This window comes from Colossoma macropomum, unplaced genomic scaffold (assembly GCF_904425465.1).
Source record: "Colossoma macropomum unplaced genomic scaffold, Colossoma_macropomum, whole genome shotgun sequence".
NCBI lineage: Eukaryota > Metazoa > Chordata > Actinopteri > Characiformes > Serrasalmidae > Colossoma > Colossoma macropomum.
This window is the reverse complement of record NW_023494795.1, coordinates 35,575,293-35,595,280: the sequence shown is the minus strand read 5'-3', so window position 1 is coordinate 35,595,280 and position 19,988 is coordinate 35,575,293. Positions and strand designations below refer to the sequence as shown.

Below are 19,988 nucleotides of genomic sequence, written 5' to 3'. Positions count from 1 at the left end.
CAGCAGGGGTGTTACAACAAAAGCTTGTTCGCTGCTGAAGCCCAGAATACACTCCTGCACTCCACTTTGAGGACTATGTGAGTAGCTGCATACCAACAACTAGATACACAATCTGATGGTCCTTTGTCAAAGATTTTCATTGACTGTTATTGAGAGCAGAGTCACCGGCACAAAAAAAGTGAAAGCAAGCAGCCAGGGCAACCATGATGTTGGTTATGTTTGTGTAAAGACTATCTCTGAATGACAGGATTAGGGTGAGTTAAGGAGATTACTGCGAGCAGACCACCCCACCCCAACACACACACACACACACACACACAGAGAGAGAGAGAGAGAGAGAGAGAGAGAGAGAGAGAGAGAGAGATGATAACAATCAAACCATAACTTACTTCTGATTAATTAATTTTTATTTTACTAACAAATACGTAACTGACCACATCACCCCAATAAAAACAGAAGTGCAGAGAGAGAGAGAGAGAGAGAGAGAAAGATAGGGAGAGAAATTGAGGAAAGAGGGAGAAGAGAGGTGAGCAAAGAAAGAGGAAGAAAGAAAAAGAAAAAACAGGGGAGCGAGAAAGAAAGACATTCCAGAGATATTACATCAATATAATCACAACTTGCTTATTTACTTACTTACAGCCAATTTTACCTGACCTAACTGACCACCCTACCCCAATAAATACAGGGAGATAGAGAGAGAGAGATGACAGAGAAATTACATCAATATAATCACTTACTTATTTACTTACTTCTAGCCAGTTTTAAATACAGACTTATACAGACCTAACTGAGAGAGAGAGCGAGAGAGAGAGCGAGAGAGAATGTCTGTAAATTGTATGTAAAATATTCTGCTGTTCTGATATGAGGAGCGATCAGGCCTCTCAGCTCGTTTGTTCTGCTCACACGTCTTTTAACCGTTCTGAATGATGCTGAGGTCAGTGCAGTAACAGCGCTCTCTCTCCCGCCGTCTCTCTGTTTTCTCTCTATGACGCGCACCGTCCTGTAACGGGGATAAATGCAGTCAGTCACCTGTCAACAAAACTCCTAATTTCTCTAAAGCGCTCGCTAAAAGGAGGACATGAGAATGACTAATCGCGATTAGACACGGCTGCGTGACCGGCTGGCCCCGGTCAGCGCGCGATCCCAGAGCCCCCCGAGCCCACCGTGGGAATGACGGTCATTACGCCGCGTAGGTGCGGCACCGCGGGGTCCCTGCCCGCGGAGCGACCGCAGCGCGCATTGGTTATCAACAGCTCTCCGGTGGTGAAGAGACGGAGGGAACTGCAGGACAGAGAGAGAGAGAGAGAGAGCAGCAGCGGGGGGAGCGGAGAAAGTTTCTGTTTGAGGAAAAGAGCGGAAAGTAAAGCAGCTCACAGTGAGTGTGTAAGCGAGTCAGGAGCGAATCAGGAGAAAAGAGTGCTGCTACACATACAGCCTTGATGCAGAACAAGAGTCAGTGATCAGTGATCAATCAGAGAAATCAGAAATAAGTACATAAAAGAGTAAAATAGAGTAAAAAAGAAGTAAAAGGAGAAGTAGAGGGATCAGAGAGAGAGAGACAGAGAGAGAGAGAGAGAGAGAGAGAGAGAGAGAGAGAGAGCTGCATTGCATCGCGCGAGGATCAACAGGTGCGCGCGCTCCGGATCTCCGAGACATTTATCACAGCAGTGGTCAAACACGCGCCGCATAAAAAATCATATAGTTAATAGCTTAAAAGCTAAAAAGTCGCATAATAATAATAATAATAATAATAATGATAATAATAATAATAATAATAATAATAATAATAATAATAACGATAGGTTTACAAATAAAAATAAAATTAAAAATGTAAATAAGCAATACAAAAATAAAATTTCTATATAATACTATAATATTTATATATTAAATGCATATATATAATACATAAAATTAAATGTTTTGTATAAATATGCACAACAATAAATCAGCAATAAAAATCATTTAAAAAAAACGAATATTTGAAATAAGTATTCAAAATAAACAATAAAACAAAACTAAAAAATATCAATTGTAACAGTAGCATATTTGTGTTAAAAAGTCTCGCTAAACCGGCTAATCAGTCCCTCCAAACAGCAGTGGATTAATCTGTACCCTTCCTTTCCCTGTCTCTCTCTCTCTCTCTCTCTCTCTCTCTCTCTGTCCGCGAGCCTTTGAAAACGTCACTCCGTCCGTCCCCATTCACCCCCCCAACCCACCCACCCCGGCAGGTGACGTCATGCGCCAACTTGGAGTAGAAGAAGGCAGGGAAAAAAGCTAAGTGGGCAAAAAGGGAAGTTGGGCCTCTCCTCCTCCTCCTCCTCCTCCTCCTCCTCCTCTCCCTCTTCCTCCTCAAATACTTCTCATGCATATTCCCGAAGGCTTTAATCTGACGGCGCACATCACAAAGTCAGCGAGGCTTCGGAGCTGCCCGCATTTCTCAACTGTTCTACTTCTGCTATTCTTGTTGTTGTTGTTGTTGTTCCTGCCTGCAGTTGCCGGCCCCGCTGGCTTTCTGATGGTTTCCTGCTGATAAGGTGTCCGGGACACTTTTACCGCGCGCAGTGACTTTGGGTGCCCCGGGAGGGGGGCGTCATTCCGTGTGTGGACCGGACTGCGGGGACTGACCGGTCCGCATCAGCCAACATCAGGGCCGCTCAGCGCAAACCTGGACTCCGCTCATCGTGTCCAAACTTGGGTAGCAGCAGCAGTGCTGGACTCTCCCACGCACCGGACAGACCCGCTCGCTCTGACCAGCCCGTTTCACACAGAGCCCGAGTTTATTAAAAATAACCTCTCCTGGCTTTAAAGACTTTCTCCCCTCTCGACACAGCTGGAAGAGAAGCCCAAGATGAGCAAAGCTGCCGGCTCAACAAGTGGCTGTTTGGATATTTTAAACGTCAAATCCAGTAAGTAAAGCGCCGGCGCTGCCTTCACCAGCTCTACAGCTTATTTAATAATACTGAATATACTGTATTTACAGCTCACTAATTTAATCAGAACAGACTGTAAAATCAGGGAGATCATGACAAAAGTGTCGCTTATAGCCCGCAAGTTTAGTGGATGACATTTGCTAAAGGAACATAAATACAAACGTTTAAATTTAAAGGTAAGTAATAATACAGATACAATAATTTTTAAATTAATTATTTTATTTATTTATTGTTGTTAAAATGATTTGGTCTGTGTCTGAGTCATTCTATACATTTTAAACTGGTAAATGGCATTTATGGCTGTTGCCATAACTTGAATTATCTCACCATCCTTAGAAAACGATCTTGTGGACTAATTCTTGATTTATGAGAACAAATGTTATTATCAGCTAGTTTTTATGACTGAGATGCTATTGACAGCAGCCTCGCCTGCTCTGTTTTCTCCTATTAGGAGCGTCATTGTATGACATAATGGTACTTTAGTGTTGTCAAATCCAGCAGTTTTACAGCAGCTTCAGTTTCAGCTCCTATCGTTTTAAAAGTGGAAGTTTTTGAAGTTCGTTGACTAATGCAGTGACAGCTGTATACACTTCAATAAGGTTCTATGTGCTTTACAGGTAAACTTGCAAAACATCAGACCAAGAAAGCACATGCTTTCGTACATTTTGCACATTTATTTGCACCATTGCGCTTTTTAATAACTCAGAACATCCTTTAAAAATCAGACAAGAAACATTTAACTAATCTGATTATATATATATATATATATATATATATATATATATATATATATATATATACATATAGTGTGACTACAATCTCAGAAATAGTTCCAAAACTGAGTACAGGTCATAGTTTTTAAAAAGTTCGTTAGCGCACCTGAGAGTTCACACAGCAGCTTTCAAAAAATTTCGGAGGAGATAACTGTCTAGCAAAAAATTCCATTATTTCAGTTATTTAAATTACTTCAATATTATTTCCTAACAAACATGAGGACTGTAAACGAAATCACGTTTTTCGCCTGTGATCTGGACTAACACCACCTCAGCACTCCGCTGCGGCCTGAGCTCCTCTCCTGCACCTGTTTTTGCCCACTCTGATAAGCATGTACACATTGCGACACTCTTAATACAGTCCCGTCCTTATTAATGATGCCAGTGAACAGCATTCTGCACTTCACCGCCACTGTCGTTTTACAGTGTTTTAAAATGACACTTTGGGTGGTCCTGAGGGTCCCAGCTCTGCCTAAACCGGTGCAGAAGGCTGCAGGCCTGAAGCTGATCACAGTAATGAAATATGCCATATGTCCCATGAGCAATTAGAGCGCGAGGTGCTGCGGGATGGGACACCCACGGAGGAAAAGGTAACGAGAGAGAGTGGGCTTTAACCCCACCGCTCTCAGCGCGCGAGCTCACACTCCTGTTGATATGGACTGAAACGTAAGGAGCGCAGCAAGCACTGAGGAGAGGAACCTCCAGGTTTAGGTGTTCATGTAGGAGTAATTATTATTATTATTGTTATAACTTATTATTTATTTATTTATTTATTTATGTGGGCGTAGTCAGATAACTTTAAAATTTCGTTGGTCATAGTGCAAATAAATTCTTTACACTAAAATGTATCCTTTTTTTAGGATTTGGAAAATAAGTCTATAATAAATATATTATTATAATAAAAAAATAATAATCGTAAGGAACATTAATCCAACAGCTACAGTATCATTAAATAATCCATACAAAATTAGCCCAAACATTATTTATTGTAAATTTTGACGTCACAGTTTTTAGCCTTAAGACACAAATTTTGGTCTCAACCTCTCAGCTTTACTGCAACCATTTATTTGCAACAATTCGGATAAAATAACAATAATAATAATATAATAATAATAATAATAACAATAATAATAATAATAATGAGAAGTTTACATCAGATAACAGCATATAACAGGAATAACAGCGTGTAATGTCAGCATTAAGAACGTCACTGAAACGTGTTGCGGGGTCAACTTTTTTCCCACTCGCCAACGAGGAGGAGAAGCGAATACTAACAACCTGCCAAAGTAGTTTTGAATCGAGCTATCATTTGGCTGGAGTTTGACATCAGACCGCCCTGCCGCTGCTCTCATTGTCCCCGCGCTCGGCCCTTACCGAGCCATATCCGAATTCCCATGCTACCGTTTTTGCCGGGTCACTGAGAAATCAATGAGCAGGTGGACATATGTCAGTAATTACACGGCCGCTCCTCCGCACCACTCCCCCATCTACACGCAGATACAGCGCCATTAACGGATTTAGACGCAGAAAGTGGAGAGAAAGCGAGAGGGGGGGGGAAGTTTTGTGCGCACACGCAAGAGAGTTAGAGAGAGAGAGAGAGAGAGAGAGAAAGAGAGAGAGAGAGAGAGGGAAAAAAATCACAATTTTCATTTACTCCGGCCTCATTTGCATACACTTCATTTGAGGCGCTGGTGCGCATTCTGCTCTCCGCCGTGTCACTCCCTAATCCGCGGGGCCATACATGCGGCGAAGAAAGCAGCTGTCGAGCTTCATTATGAGTCGGGGGTGTCTGTATGGAGAGGGGGGAGTGGTGGGGAGAGGAGGTGGGTGGGTTGGGTGGGGGTGGAGGTGGAGAGGGGGGAAGAGACTGGCAGCTTGTCCAGATCGGTCCAGTCAGACGAGGCTCAATGGGGGGAAATCATTAAGTTAACACTTTCCCTAATGTGGCCATTGTGCGCGCGCCCGGCCGACATTGTTTTACCGCCCGCGCGCGCGCATTCCCACAGACACACACCTGTTAAGACTGAGCGCGCGTGCGTGTGTGCATGTGTGTGTGTGTGTGTGTGTGTGTGTGTGTGTGTGTGTGTGTGTGTGTGAGAAAGAGAGAGAGAGAGAGAGAGAGGCCGCAACAGCGACTTTAAAACTCCTGTGAAGTTTACAGTAAGAGGCCAGTCAGTGTGTGGCCTTCAGGTGCTGGACATAAGACAGGTCTTACAATAAATCAGAGCTACATAATGACGTCACGATGCTTTCGTTCCACTGGCAGTATATTTATTATCTATCTAGGGTTCAAAAGTTCGGGATCGTTGTTTTCAGTAAATGAAATAGTAGAAAGTAGGAAGAATGACAAACAGGGCATTTTTAATAACTGAGAAAGCTGTAAAACACTGAGAATTAAGTTTTACTAAACTCAGCATCCACATCAAACCTCAGGCAGATAACTTGTCAAGAAAAGACAATAAATAGACAGTATATTGTTTAGCATTTAATCACTTTCTGGCGAAAGTCTTGGTATATCCTCTATTGTCCAGCTCATAGTAGCTCAGCTTAGACTGTTAATTACTGAATAAAATAACAGCAGGCTGACATGAGTGATTCCAAATTTTTCAACAGTAATTTTAATTCCAATTTTAGCTTAGAGCAGTACATTCCTTGTAAACGAATTAATAAAATAGGCCTATGATATATCAGTTCAAATATTTTTTGGTGAGAATCTGAATTAATTACAGCTCATAATGTATCTTTACCTTATAGGGTATTTTACCTATTTTACCTTTTTATCTTATAATGTATCTTTTACACGTGTATGTATTTTATACACTCATTCCAGCCATACATCACTGAATGTGTATGTGTTGTAAGAATAGCTGTAAGAATTAACCCGTCTTTCTTTTGAAGGTCGGATTCTGGACATCCCGTGTAAAGTGTGTGGAGACCGCAGCTCAGGGAAGCATTACGGGGTGTACGCGTGCGACGGCTGCTCCGGCTTCTTCAAGAGGAGCATCAGGAGAAACCGGACGTACGTCTGCAAGTCTGGCACTCAGGTGAGCGCGTCCTCTCTCTCTCTAACTTTCCCTCTAAAGCAGTTTGCTCCGGTCGGTTGCTGCTGCTGCTGCGGGCTCGGTGCGCCTGCACGAGCGCCCGGCCCTCTCAGGGCTTCCATTACAGCTCCGCCGCGCTGCCTAATTGAAAGATTATGGTGGGAGTGAGCCTCCTCCCGCGCCTTTGAGGGCCCTTTGGCCCGTCTAGTGGAACAGGTGTAATCCAATCTAACGCACCGGCATGACTGCGTGGATTTGGAGAGGGAGGCGGGGATGAGACTATTGGCCGAGCGGCAGGGGAGCGAGTCAATGGCCGTCATTACTGCGCCGTGTACCTGCCGAATGTCCTCTCTCTCTCTCTCTCTCTCTCTCTCTCTCTCTGTCTGTCTCTCATCCGAATGGAAAATATCTGTGATGGTTCTTGAGTGGTCCAATAGTAAAGTCAAAAGAATGTACAGGAATCTGTTACATATGGTTTTGTATAGAACCTTGGAATGGTTCTCTTAGACAAAAAAAGTGTTCTGTCGTTACAAGCTTGACACTGTATTCAGTAGAAGAACCCTTTTAGGTGTTATATAGAACCATCTTCAAAAAGGTTCTGTATAGAGCCATAAACACATTCTCCATCAATCTGAAGAACCTTTTCACCAGGGAAAGAACCATTTAAGCATGAAATGGCTCTATAAAAACTCCTGATTCTAAATAAACCCATTGCCTTTACTAAACGACCGACAGGACTTGAAATCAGAAGGGAATTATACTTACAGTCTTATAATCTCTCTCTCTCTCTCTCTCTCTCTCTTCTCTCTCTCTCTCCTCTCTCTCCTCTCTCTCTCTCTCTCCCTCTCTCTCTCTCTCTCTCCCCCTCTCTCTCTCTCTCACACACACACTCAGGGCGGCTGTCCGGTGGATAAAACTCACAGGAATCAGTGTCGCGCCTGTCGCTTGAAGAAGTGTTTGGAAGTGAATATGAATAAAGACGGTGAGAGCGAGTCTGTGTTTTTCTTCCTTTGAACGAATCTGTTAGTTTCACTCTTGAATGCACCGATATAAACCGTGCAGGTGTTACTTTAACAGCTGGAATGTTATCTTAAATTTGCAATTCTCTTTTCTGAACAGTTCATACAGGATCCAAATATCTCCACTAAAACATCCCGAATTTCGTTCGAAAAGTTTTTAAAAAGTTACTTCATACTTCTCTAATCGACTGAAAGCCAGCATGAGTCAATACGTGGTGCATTAAAAAGCTGCTTTAAATTCACGACTCAAATGCGTTCAGTGGTTGCAAAAAAAAAAAAAACACATGAATTGCGTGAACAAAATTAATGGCAAAAACAAGCAATCTTAAAAAAAGCAACTGTGTTGATGTAAACTATTTCATTTGTCTGCAACCACGTGACACATTTGACCCGTTATTTTCAGTGTATGTCTAACATTTTGCTTAATCCCAGATTAAATTTACCCTAAAAATATTATTGGATCATTGTAAATAAAATAAATATCACAATATTTTTTTTTCTTCTTTTTAAAATTTTTCCAAATTTAAAAAAGTTAAAAAGCTGACAAAAAATTCTCAACTTTTTTTCTCGAATGATAGGTCAGAAAACTCTTTGTTGAACTGAATAAAAAGTTTAGTTACATTGCTCTGAGCTGATGGGTAGACAGTGAGGTCAAAGGCAGTGTTTTGTGGTGCAGTCAGACCTTTGAAAGGTATAGTGTGGACTCTACATTTGAAATCACGCTTCTGGAGATGGACACACATGCAGTGTTTAACTTGAACCCGCTCTCGCGCTCCTCCTCCTCCAGCCGTGCAGCACGAGCGGGGTCCGAGGACGTCCACCATCCGGAAACAGGTGGCGCTCTACTTCCGAGGCCACAAGGACGTGAACGGCTCGGCCGCCCCGTTTCCCGCCGCCTCTATCCCCGGACCGCCCTTCTTCACCACCGTCAGCCAGCTGGACACGCACAGCCTCGAGCTCAACACGGTGGCCAGCACGCCCGAGCGCCAGCAGACCATGGTGGGACTCGCTCAGCCCACCCCAAAAGTGAGTGAAAGCATGTAGGCTTAGAAGAGCTGTGACTTGTTTTACCCTCAATTTTATAATGATATTATCAGTACATGTTACTGATGCATATTAAAGGGAGGGTGGATTTATTACGGAGCATTAAGAGACCTTCGAAATAAACAAGTACATATTATTTCACCTGCTGAATGTCGTATCTTTCAAATGTCTCATTGTTGAGTTCAGGAAGACTAAGACTGCTGTATTGTGATTAATTCCAAATTTCCTTTCTTTTTTTTTCATAAAATCTTTACATTTTAAAATTGAATTATTTGACTATAAAAATTACGTGGACTTTTGCCTCGAAAAAATGAAGTTACTTAACACGTTCAAGCATAAGTAACTTTATACTTGAGTTAAAGTTACTTTCTATTTTTCAGTGATCCACACTTCCTCAACAAGTACAGTTAACTTTAACAGCCCAGTCGTTTTAATAGTTTGTACTGAGCTGACAGTAGTGAACTTTCTCGAGTTCAGTTTCCTCTCAGTGCATTAGGTAAACTTTAATCAGCCCAGCTGGGTTTACCTCTCATTTAATTGTGCTTTGCTGCAAATTTTCATCTGGGTGCAGTGCATTGGTATCAACTGTGAAACAACACCTTTATTTTAAATGGATTGTTTCATATAGTGATGACTTCTTACACAATGTCTGCATAATTTCTTTACACAGTGATGAAAGAATGGACAAGACAGGGGTCACTCAGTTCTGACAACTCAAATGGTCTTATGCAGTTTTGCCCTTCTGGGGCTTGTATTGATAGCAGTCCTGGCTGTAGGGTGAACTGGGAAGCCTGTAAATGCATCCAAACCTATTATTTTAGCATGTATGCTGTGACACAAAAACAACATTATGCAAACAGGAGTAATGAAAAATTAGAAACTGCTAAAAATGCTGGGAAGCTTTTCAGTCTGTAGAACGTATCCAAATTAACTAACCTTAACTAGATTTATTTAGGTAACTAAAGCTTTATACACGAAATAGTATGTGTCACTAAGTATAATAGATAAGTAAACCTAAAAAAGTTAGTACAATAGTTATGTTTAACAGCGTGTATTACAAATAAATATACAGCACTTTAGAATGAAACTCTTGCTCTGTGGATCTGGTGAGCCTATTGTGTTGAACTGGGTTATAATTATGCATTAAAAGTCTGAACAAATCACATCTGAGACACGCATGTTGGAGTCTTTGAACTGACTAACAAATCTTTTATTTCTTCACTTCTTCCTTTTGTAATTAAACGAGCCTATATGCAGTCTAAATAACTTAGAAAAAAACTATAATAAACTAGTTCATAAACATTATCTGTAATGAGCATAAACGGGTTTCCTAAAGTGGCCTCTATCATCTGACGGCCCATCGTATCTGACCCCTTGGCCCTTTTCCCTCTCTTCCCTCAGTATCCACACGAAGTGAGCGGCGCTCCTCTGTATTTGTATGAAGTGGCCACGGAGTCGGTGTGTGAGTCAGCGGCGCGTCTGCTCTTCATGAGCATCAAATGGGCCAAGAGCGTCCCCGCCTTCTCCACCCTGCCCTTACCTGACCAGGTAGGCCACTCAGAGCACGATCTCGACTGTGTGACTAGACTGTCGTTTCCTCTCCCAGTGCTCAAAATCAGTGCTGTGTTTAAAAGACCCAAATCATGGAAAAAAAAACTTTATTCAGTTTTTGAAATAAACGGGATTGTTGTTTTGTGTGAGCACTTAAAGATTCGAATCCATACAGTCCACATTTGGAAATCAAGCTGCACAGACAGCCCTAGTGTTCTGGTGTTCCTGATTTCAATGGGTTTTTCAGCAGGGATTTACATGTATTAACCTATCCTACAGCACTTTAGCCCCGCCCATTCACGCTGAAGTTAAGGCTAGCCAATTAGAATAGAGGTCGCGAACCTATACAATCCTGTGCAAAAGTTTTCGCCCCCTGGTGAAATGACCTGTTTTGATGATTTTCTAAAAATAAGTACATTTTAATGCACTATTACTGTTTATGACCTGAATTTAACATATTGGAAAAATATATATAAAATGTGGCCTGTGCAAAAGTTATGGCACACTTTAATTTTCATGTTTGTTTTTCAATGCAAGCAGAACAGGAGCTGTGTGCTAAATTGTGCAGAAAATGCCATATTTAAGTTTTTCTTCCTATATAGAATGTATTAACTTCTTATTATCTTCACTTAGAAAACCAACAAAACATGTCATTTGATTGCACAAATGTCATAGACTGACCTCAGAAGAAAAAATAAAACGAAAAAGAAAAAAAAACAGGATATTGGTCTTTTATCACAGTTTGTTTTTGGTAAAAGTGGCTGAACTGATGTTGTGTAAAGAGAAGCCAGTGAATGTAGGTTTGGGGGGGATCAATCCCAGTGCTAATGAGGGCTGTAATCCGTTTTTGCAGCTGATCCTATTAGAGGAGGCCTGGAGGGAACTGTTCGTACTGGGCATAGCACAGTGGGCCATTCCTGTGGACTCCAACACTCTGCTGGCTGTTTCAGGTATGGAAAGTAACCTACTGCTCAGTGCTCTACACACACTTAAAATGATGGTTCTTCAACGGTTCTTTAGTAAAGGCAATGGTTCTATTTAGAACCACGTGTTATACATAGAACCATTTCAGGCTTAAAGCGTTCTTTGCATGGTGAAATACTTCTTCAGATTGATGGAGAATGTGTTGTATATGGTTCTATGTAGAACCTTTTCTGAAAAACTCTTCTACTGTTACAAGCTTGACATCGCTACCAAAGCAGAATCCTTTTTGGTGCTATGCGGAACCAAATACAACACATTCTGCATTAATCCGAAGAACCATTTCACCATGCAAAGAACCATCTAAGCATGAAATGGCTCCACAGGAAACTCATGGTTCTAAATAGAATCTGGGTCCTATCATTCTTTATAGAACCGTGAACACTCGAAGGACCATTTGCATGCTTAAATGGTTCTTTGTGTGCTAAAAACGTTTTTCAGATTGTTGGAGAATGTGTTGTATATGGTTCTATGTAGAACCTTTCTTTTAAAAAAAAAGCACTCTTAAAAAGACAGTCCTTTAGAAAAGACAATGGTTTTATATAGAACCATGAACACTCAAAGAACCATTTGCATGCTTAAATAGTCATTAGCATGGTGAATTGCTCCTCAGACCGATGGAAAATGTGTTGTATATGGTTATGTGTAGAACCTTTTTGGAAAAGTTCTTCAATTGTTACAAGTGTGACATCTTTACAATAGCAGAACCCTTTTTGGTGCCATGCAGAACTAAATACATCATTTTCTCCATAAATCTGAAGAATCATTTCACCATGCAAAGAACCATCCAAGCATTAAATGGTTCAACAGAGAACTAATGGTTCTAAATAGAACCACTGCTAAAGAACATTTGAAGAACCATATTTTTAAGTGCGTGGCATAGCGAGGATAGATTATAAAGCTTGCGCAGTAAATAACACCCCTGTCTCGCCTTGTTGCGTGTGAAGTGATGCTGGTACGGTTCCTCTCCGTTCTCCTCACTGCTCCTGTTCGCTTGTGTAGGGATGACGGCGGATAACACAGAGTCTCAGAGGCTCAACAAGCTGATGGCGGAGATCCAGGCGCTTCAGGAGGTGGTGACGCGTTTCCGGCAGCTGCGGCTGGACGCCACAGAGTTCGCCTGCCTCAAGTGTATAGTCACCTTTAAAGCAAGTGAGGCTACTGAGTGCACACCAACACCACCAACAAGTGAAACAGCACCCACAGCTCTGATCAAATCTGAAAGCACTTAATTAATATGCTGCCCCCTGTTGTGTTTCTTGTGCAGTCCCAACGCACAGTGGCTCAGAGTTGAGAAGTTTCCGAAATGCCAGCGCCATCGCAGCCCTGCAGGACGAAGCCCAGCTCACCCTGAACAGCTACATCCACACCAGGTACCACAAGCAGCAGCCTCAACACTCCTACTGCACATCAGCATCCTCAGTGTAGCTCTTAGTTTCATTCACTCTTACAGTGTTTTTTCAGTGCTGAATTCATTCAAACAATTATTAATTCACTCTTTTTTATTTATTTAACCGTCATTTAACCAGGATGTCCCTTGAGATTATAATCTCTTTTCCGAGGGAAACCTAGCCAAGAGTTTCTAATTCAGTCTTCCAGTGTTTAATTCACTTTAATAGTGTTGAATTCACTCTTACAGTTTTGAATTGACTCTTAAAGCTTTGAATTCACTCTTACAGTTTTGAATTCACTTTTACAGTGATTAATTCACCTTTACAGTTTTGAAATTCACTCTTACACTGATTATTTTATTCTTCCTGTTTTGAATTCACTTTAACAGTGATTAATTCACTCTTAAAGCTTTGAATTCACTTTTACAGTGATTAATTCACTCTTAAAGCTTTGAATTCATCTGTTCTTCCAGTTTTGAATTCATTCTTACAGTGAATAATTCACCTTTACAGTTTTGAATTCACTTTTACAGTGATTAATTCATCCTTACAGTTTTGAATTTACTCTAGTGAATTATTCACCTTTACAGTTTTGAATTCACTTTTACAGTGATTAATTCAGTTTTGAATTCACTCTTGCAGCGTGGAATTCTCTCTTACAGTGTTGTAATCAATTTTCAGTGTTAAATTCATTCTTACAGTGCCAAATTCAGTCTTGCAGTTTTGAGCTCACTAGACTCCAGTGTTAATTTGTGTCCACAAACACTGTATGCGTTTAGTTAACACTAGAGATTTTGTCATGTGCAGTCAACATAACAATGAACCAGCAAATATCATCACATAACCTGTACTGACTGGCCAAGTCTGTACAGACTGATCGTTGTCAAGAGATTGGTGGATTTCATGGGCCATCACGTCATATGGAACAGAGCTTTATATGACCGTACTGCCACATATGGAACACACATGATCTGAACAAAGTAATTCTTTAATACAAACCTTTTGTAATGAGCCCAATTTACATTTCATTTTGCCCAAATGAAAGATTGCTATAAGTTAAAATTGGACCAAACAAAGGTTTCTTGATGTGTTAAAGAGTTCCTACACACTTCAAAAAGATGGTTCTTCAAGGGTGTTTCAGTAAAGACAATGGTTCTACATGGAACCATGAAAACTCAAAGAATCATTTGCATGCTTAAATGGTCCTTTGCATTGTGAAATAGTTCTTCATATTGATCGAGAATTTGTTTTTAATCATTTTCTATATAGAACCTTTTTGAAAATGCACTCTTAAAAATATGGTGCTTTAGTAAAGGCAATGGTTCTATATAGACCCATTAATACTCAAAGAACCATCTGCATGCTTAAATGGTTTATTGCATTGTGAAAACGTTCTTCAGATTGATGGAGAATGTGTTGTACATGGTTCTAAAGAACCTTTTTGAAAAGGCACTTTTAAAAAGATGGTTCTTTAAAAAAGACAATGGTTCTGTATAGAACCATGAATGCTCAAAGAACCATTTGCTTCAGGTTGATAGAGAATGTGTGGTATATGGTCCTATATAGAACCTTTTTGAAAATGTTTCTATATAGCACCAAAAAGGGTTCTTCTATCTTAACATATTTACAGTATAACCATATACAACACATTCTCCATTAATCTGGAGAACCACCTCACCATGCAACAAACAATTTAAGCGTGCAAATGTTTTTTCGAGTGTTTATGGTTCTATGTAGAACAATTGTCTTTTCTAAAGAACCATCTTTTTAAGAGTGCATTACCAAAAAGATTATGTGAAGAACCACATGCAAAACATTTTTCATCAATTTGAAAAACCATTTCACCATGCAAAGAACCATCCAAACACGAAATGGTTCTGTGCAGAGCTCACTAAAGAACCTTTAGAGTGTTATCTAATGATCCAGAAATACTTAATTAAGTCACGTGTCGAAAGTGCGAAGTGAAACGTGTGGATAGAGGGGAAAACAGACTGCAGACGTCACTGGCCGCGTGCCTGTCTGACTGGGGCTGTTGTATTTCAGGTACCCCACTCAGCCGTGCCGCTTTGGGAAGCTGCTGCTGCTCCTGCCCGCGCTGCGCTCCGTCAGTCCGTCCACCATCGAAGAAGTCTTCTTCAAAAAGACAATCGGCAACGTCCCCATCACGCGGCTCCTCTCCGACATGTACAAATCCAGCGACATATGAAACCTGAGCGCGGAGAACCAACCAGAACTTCACAAAGCTGGCCTGGGACAGCGAGAGACCGCCTTAAGCCCAGTCCCAAAAACTCAATCTCCTGCTACGATTATCGTCATGTAACGAGGGTGAGCGTCCACGATGCTTCTGGAAAACACCTCGACGCCTCTTACAAGTGATCTCGCGATGTTCTTAACAGCACAGAGTCCAGATGGGAGACTATGTGGACTGTCCAGAACTAAAGACTAGGAGGGGCTAGACAAGTTGACTGATCTAAACGATACATTTCTAACTCGTCTCCATCTAATCTACAATATTTAAGTCTAGAACTTGCTTTTCCTCCAACGGCAGTTTGGGACAAAACAGAGGCATCTTTGTAGTCATTCTTGGCTGGACTGATAGTTGCGTACAATCACGGAACCATTGCTCAGTGACAGAACCTTTTAAAGACTCTAAGACCAATGAGCTTTTCCAACCAATGTTTTCTCCATTTCAACTTTGTTTATTTCATTTGCAACGTTCTGTCTGTGAGAGCTATGGCGGAAACCAAAAAAACAGAGAGAGAGAAAGAGAGGTGGGGGGGGGTGGCTTGGGGGAGAGGGAGGTAGAGAGAGAGAGAGAGAAGAGAGAGAGACAGAGAGAGAGAGAGAGCAGGGGGGTCTTAGGGGAGAGAGAGAGAGAGAGAGAGCAGGGGGGTCTTAGGGGAAAGAGAGAGAGAGAGAGAGAGAGCAGGGGGGTCTTAGGGGAGAGAGAGAGCCGTAAGGTCGAGCCGTGAATGGTCGCTGTCCATTCGACATGGTGCTGAAAACCAAAGGGGCGAAACGTGAACCGTAAACTCTGACCTTGTCCCGGCTTGGCTCGCGGTAACGGCTCGTTAACAGAGAGGTGTACCACACACTCAGAAAAGCTGGTTCTTCAAGAGTTCTTCATAAAGGCAATGGTTCTTTTTAGAACCATGAGTTCTATCTAGAACCATTTGTATCATTAATACTATACTTGTTCTTTGCATGGTGAAGTGGTTCTTCAGGTTGATGGGAATGTGTTGTATATGGTTTTATATAGAACCTTTCTGAAAAAGGTTCTATATAGCACCAAAAAGGGCTCTGCTATTGTTTCGATGTCAAGCCTATAACAATAGCAGAACCCTTTTTGGTGCTATATAGAACCATATCCAACAGATTCTCCACCAATCAGAAGAGCCTTTTCACCATGCAGAGGACCATTTAAGCATGACACGGTTCTAGATAGAACTCATGGTTCTAAATAGAACCAGTGCCTTTATTAAAGAACCCTTGAAGAACCATCTTTTTTTAGGTGTGCAGCTGGATGCAACAGCTGCTTCTGCTGAAAGAAAAGAAACAATAAATAAATAAACAAATACTTAAATAAATAAAAAACTGCCTATTTTGTGGTCGATGTCAGACCCTACATGCCAACGCAACATTCAGAGGTTACATCCAGAGTAGTTACTAACTCATGTTCACAGACATGTTCAGCACTTGTAAGGGTTTTTTTAGTCTGTAAATATATTTCTTGTTGTAAAAAGTAATAATTTTTGGTGAAAGTTGTCTAAATATTAGAATAAATATTGAGTATTGATCTTCGGGTCCTCTTTTCCTGCTCATCTTGTCCTAAATCTTTCAACCATTTAGAATTCGATTTCTCTTTTTTTGTCATTGGGTTGTTTTGGAGGCCCACTGTACTCGATTCCGCTGCAAAGAGAAAGCTCCACTCCCCCCCGCCCCACCACCACCCCCCAAAGCTCCCTCTAAACGAGGACGTAGAGAGGTTCATGTCTGGCCTGGAGTGCATATTGAACCATCGCTGATACAATGCACCCCGGACCTTGAGTTAAGTTGCTGTGCCTCGCGCGGCCCCCGGAGGTTTCAAGCACTCTTTGATAAATCAAGGGCTTTGCCCAAATTGCATTTTTTAATCTTCATTTTTTTAATAGAGAGCAGACACAATGGAAAGAATCATGATTGCAGATGACAACGTTCAATCCAATTTAGCTTATTCCTTTAACGCGGGGCTGCACTGGCATGGAATGAGCTGCAAGGTTGCCAGAAGCAAACGGATGTGCCCTTTCGCATCTCTCTCTCCTCCATGTAAAGCCAGTTTGCAAATGTCCTCCAACATATCTCAATCCTATCCTCTTAAAAATCAAAGTGCCTAAAAGTGTTCTTTAGAGTGATGCCACAGAATAACCACTTTTGGTTCCCTACAGAACTTTTAACCTTTTTAAAGTTTAGTGAACTTCCGCACAATATACATACTATGCCAGTGAAAGTCAATGTCCCCTAAAACCACATATCTAGACCAAGAACCATCTAGGAACCTTTATTGTTTAAAAGTGTAGCATATTCTATTTGCAATTGAGCTCAACATGCAGAAATATCAGTTTTTCATCATTTACCAATTTACAATGGGCTCCAGGTGTATTCAGGCACAGCAGGCAATTGCTTTGTAGATATTTACTTTACACATGAAACATTTTTCAAAAAAAATGACAGTTTGATCTCAAACTGAAGAGCTAGCTACAGCCCAGTCCATGAGCATTTGGACAACAGAACAATGTACTCAAATTGGATCTGAAATAAAACAGGACTGTGAGGTTAAGATGAATGTCAGAATGTCAGCTTCTGATTTGCCTTCCATCTCATTTTCAGTAACTGAAATGCTGATCAGGTCAGGTTTCTGGTTTGGCCCGTCAAGAACATTGGGCCTCATTCACCAACCATTCGTAAGAAGAAATTTCTTTTTAAAACTCGCTCACGCCGTTTTTTCGATGATTCTGAAATTCACCAGTGTTTTCTTATTTGGCTTTTTTTATAGATAGGAACAGAATCTACGCACACTCAAGAGCACAAATTCTGCGGTTTAAGAACACGTCATGAATCTGATGTAGACTTTTTCTTAGGACCTTTCTTAACAACAAATTTAAGAAAAAAAACTTGGTGACCTATTCCACTTCTTGGCCCTGAAAAACTTCATAACACCACTTACATCAATAAATACAAATGACCAGGTTCCACAAGCTATGACACTACCTCCAACATGTTTCACAGAGAAAATATTATGGTTTTCATAATGAGCCGTTTCTTTTATTTTTCACACTTTCACCAGTCTGGTACATGTTAATCTTCATCATGACTGAAGCCCTCTTCAGTTTTTACACATGTACAGATCATAAGAAAAGAGAGAGATGTAATTGGTTAGTTTTAAATCTGAAATTGAATTAGCAACACAGCCCTCAGCTAGCTCTGAATTTACCCAGCACATAGTCAAAGTGCATATATGTTTTCATTAGGGATGCAAAATGTTATCAGATCCATATTTGTATTGACAGATATTTGCTTAAAAAGTTTATCAACATTGGACAGATGCTTAGGTTCGATCAATAATTGACAACATATTAACTCTGGAAAAGCAGAATATTTAGGTGCAGCTGGTCTACTGAGCACATCTATATTATATTAATTCTATTGCATTTATAACCCCACAAATATAAATGTAATATTTCTCTGTAATGCTACTCTAGTTAGATGTATTGCCAATATCGTTTAGCGGGCCTAATGCTCATGTGCATGATGTATCATATAACGAATATCAGCCCAAAATTCCCATGCATCTCTAACAGGTGCAAAAGTACTAAATCCCTACTCGTTGCAAGGATTACTGATTGTTAAATAACAATTTAACACAATTTGTGTGTATGACTGAAAATAACAATAACAGAACAGCCTTTTATCACCGTCTGTGTGTGACCAGTTTTATTGGAAAATCTTCAGAAACAAACAAATAATGGCACAGCAGTATACAAATCTGAAAACATGCGCCGACCACAGCCTTCTGCGTTCATGTGCTTCAATCAGAAGGAAGGAAGGAAAAAAAAAGAAAAAACAAAACACAATCATACTGAGGCTCGGCAAGTGCTGGCTGTTACATACACACGTCGCATATTCAAACGCTTCACAACAAAAATGCGTCACTGAAGTGAGTTCTGCCCTGTGAGAGAAGGACTAGTTGCGGTTTGTGTTCTTCAGAGTTAAGAGCAGTGCAAGTGTGTGTATCAGGAAAAAAAACAAATGTAATCACCTGCGTTAAAGTAACTCCTACAGAGTTAAATCTACTCTTAGAGTTATTTCAGTTAAAGCAAACTCAGTAGGATTTAATCTAACACCAGTAAATATTGTTTGTATAAATGCATATATATATATTTTTTGGTTCAATTTCGTTTCATGTTTTTTGTGAAGATACATATCCTGAGCTACATAAAAATCTGTTAGTGGTGCTTGCAGACACAAAACTATCATAAATAACCACAATTGTTACACATAAAGATGCCATTCATGATGTCTTTGATCTGATTCTGAGTGAGCGACAGTATTTTACTTGATCAGCAATCAGAGCACGAAAAGAGAACAGTGATTTGCTGGAGCAGTGAGCACTGATCACATAAAAGGACGTTGGGAATTCACTGTATAGTAAGTCTGATGGTGAGATGTTTCAAGGTTTGTTTTTTCTGTTGTAAGTTTCAGCATCAAAGACATTTCTTGCTCAGGACAGTATGCAGTATGTTGAGTGAACGATTTAGATGGGCTGTTTTTCCTTCCAGGGGAAGAGTTCTGGGTGATTGAGCCTTATTCCAAATGTGTGGCGAGTTCTAGTGTAGGCAGTTCAGGCTTGTCTCACTTTGGAGGGGGTGTAGTTTTTATCCACTGATTCATCCTGAAGAAACATGTGCAGGCAACGCTCATTCTGAGCCAGTGGATGGCCAGCCACTCTGAGAATACATTCAAATAAAATAAAAAAAAGATTAGTCACAATGGCACATAGGCATAGCTCTGGAAGATACTGTTAAAATTCAATATCAGGACACTTTCCAGTCTGTCAGAGTGTCTAATGATATTCAGGTTTGCATTACTAAAGTCTATGATCCAATGGTTCCCCAGTACTGATACTCTTATGCTAAAAGACTGTCTTAAAAACCTGATATAGCATATTTTGGTTGGAACATGCCTCTTCAAAGTAAAGAGAACCTTATACAGCAAGGGTGAG

The 19,988-nt window shown here is 40.7% G+C and overlaps 2 protein-coding genes across 3 annotated transcripts in view; one reads left to right on the top strand and one right to left on the bottom strand.

The window, feature by feature from the left end:
• The first annotated feature begins 2,848 nt into the window (after positions 1-2,848).
• On the top strand, positions 2,849-15,475 carry nr2e1 (nuclear receptor subfamily 2, group E, member 1). 2 transcript variants are annotated; one of them, XM_036582723.1, is made up of 9 exons: positions 2,849-2,873; positions 6,602-6,747; positions 7,639-7,726; positions 8,551-8,789; positions 10,209-10,355; positions 11,212-11,308; positions 12,342-12,491; positions 12,607-12,712; positions 14,774-15,475. In XM_036582723.1, exons 1-9 carry the CDS (start codon positions 2,849-2,851, stop codon positions 14,934-14,936), a joined length of 1,161 nt encoding a protein of 386 aa, XP_036438616.1. In that variant the 3' UTR covers positions 14,937-15,475. The 2 variants fall into 2 exon arrangements, with proteins under 2 accessions (XP_036438616.1, XP_036438615.1); XM_036582722.1 differs by having other exon boundaries at positions 2,849-2,906.
• A 3,208-nt stretch (positions 15,476-18,683) lies between these two features.
• The window catches only part of snx3 (sorting nexin 3), a 26,196-nt gene continuing 24,891 nt past the window's right edge, over positions 18,684-19,988 (bottom strand). Inside the window, exon 4 of the mRNA XM_036582317.1 lies at positions 18,684-19,713. Within this exon, the coding sequence (XP_036438210.1) occupies positions 19,608-19,713 (106 nt within the window). The 3' untranslated portion in view covers positions 18,684-19,607. The remainder of the gene's footprint in view (positions 19,714-19,988) is intronic.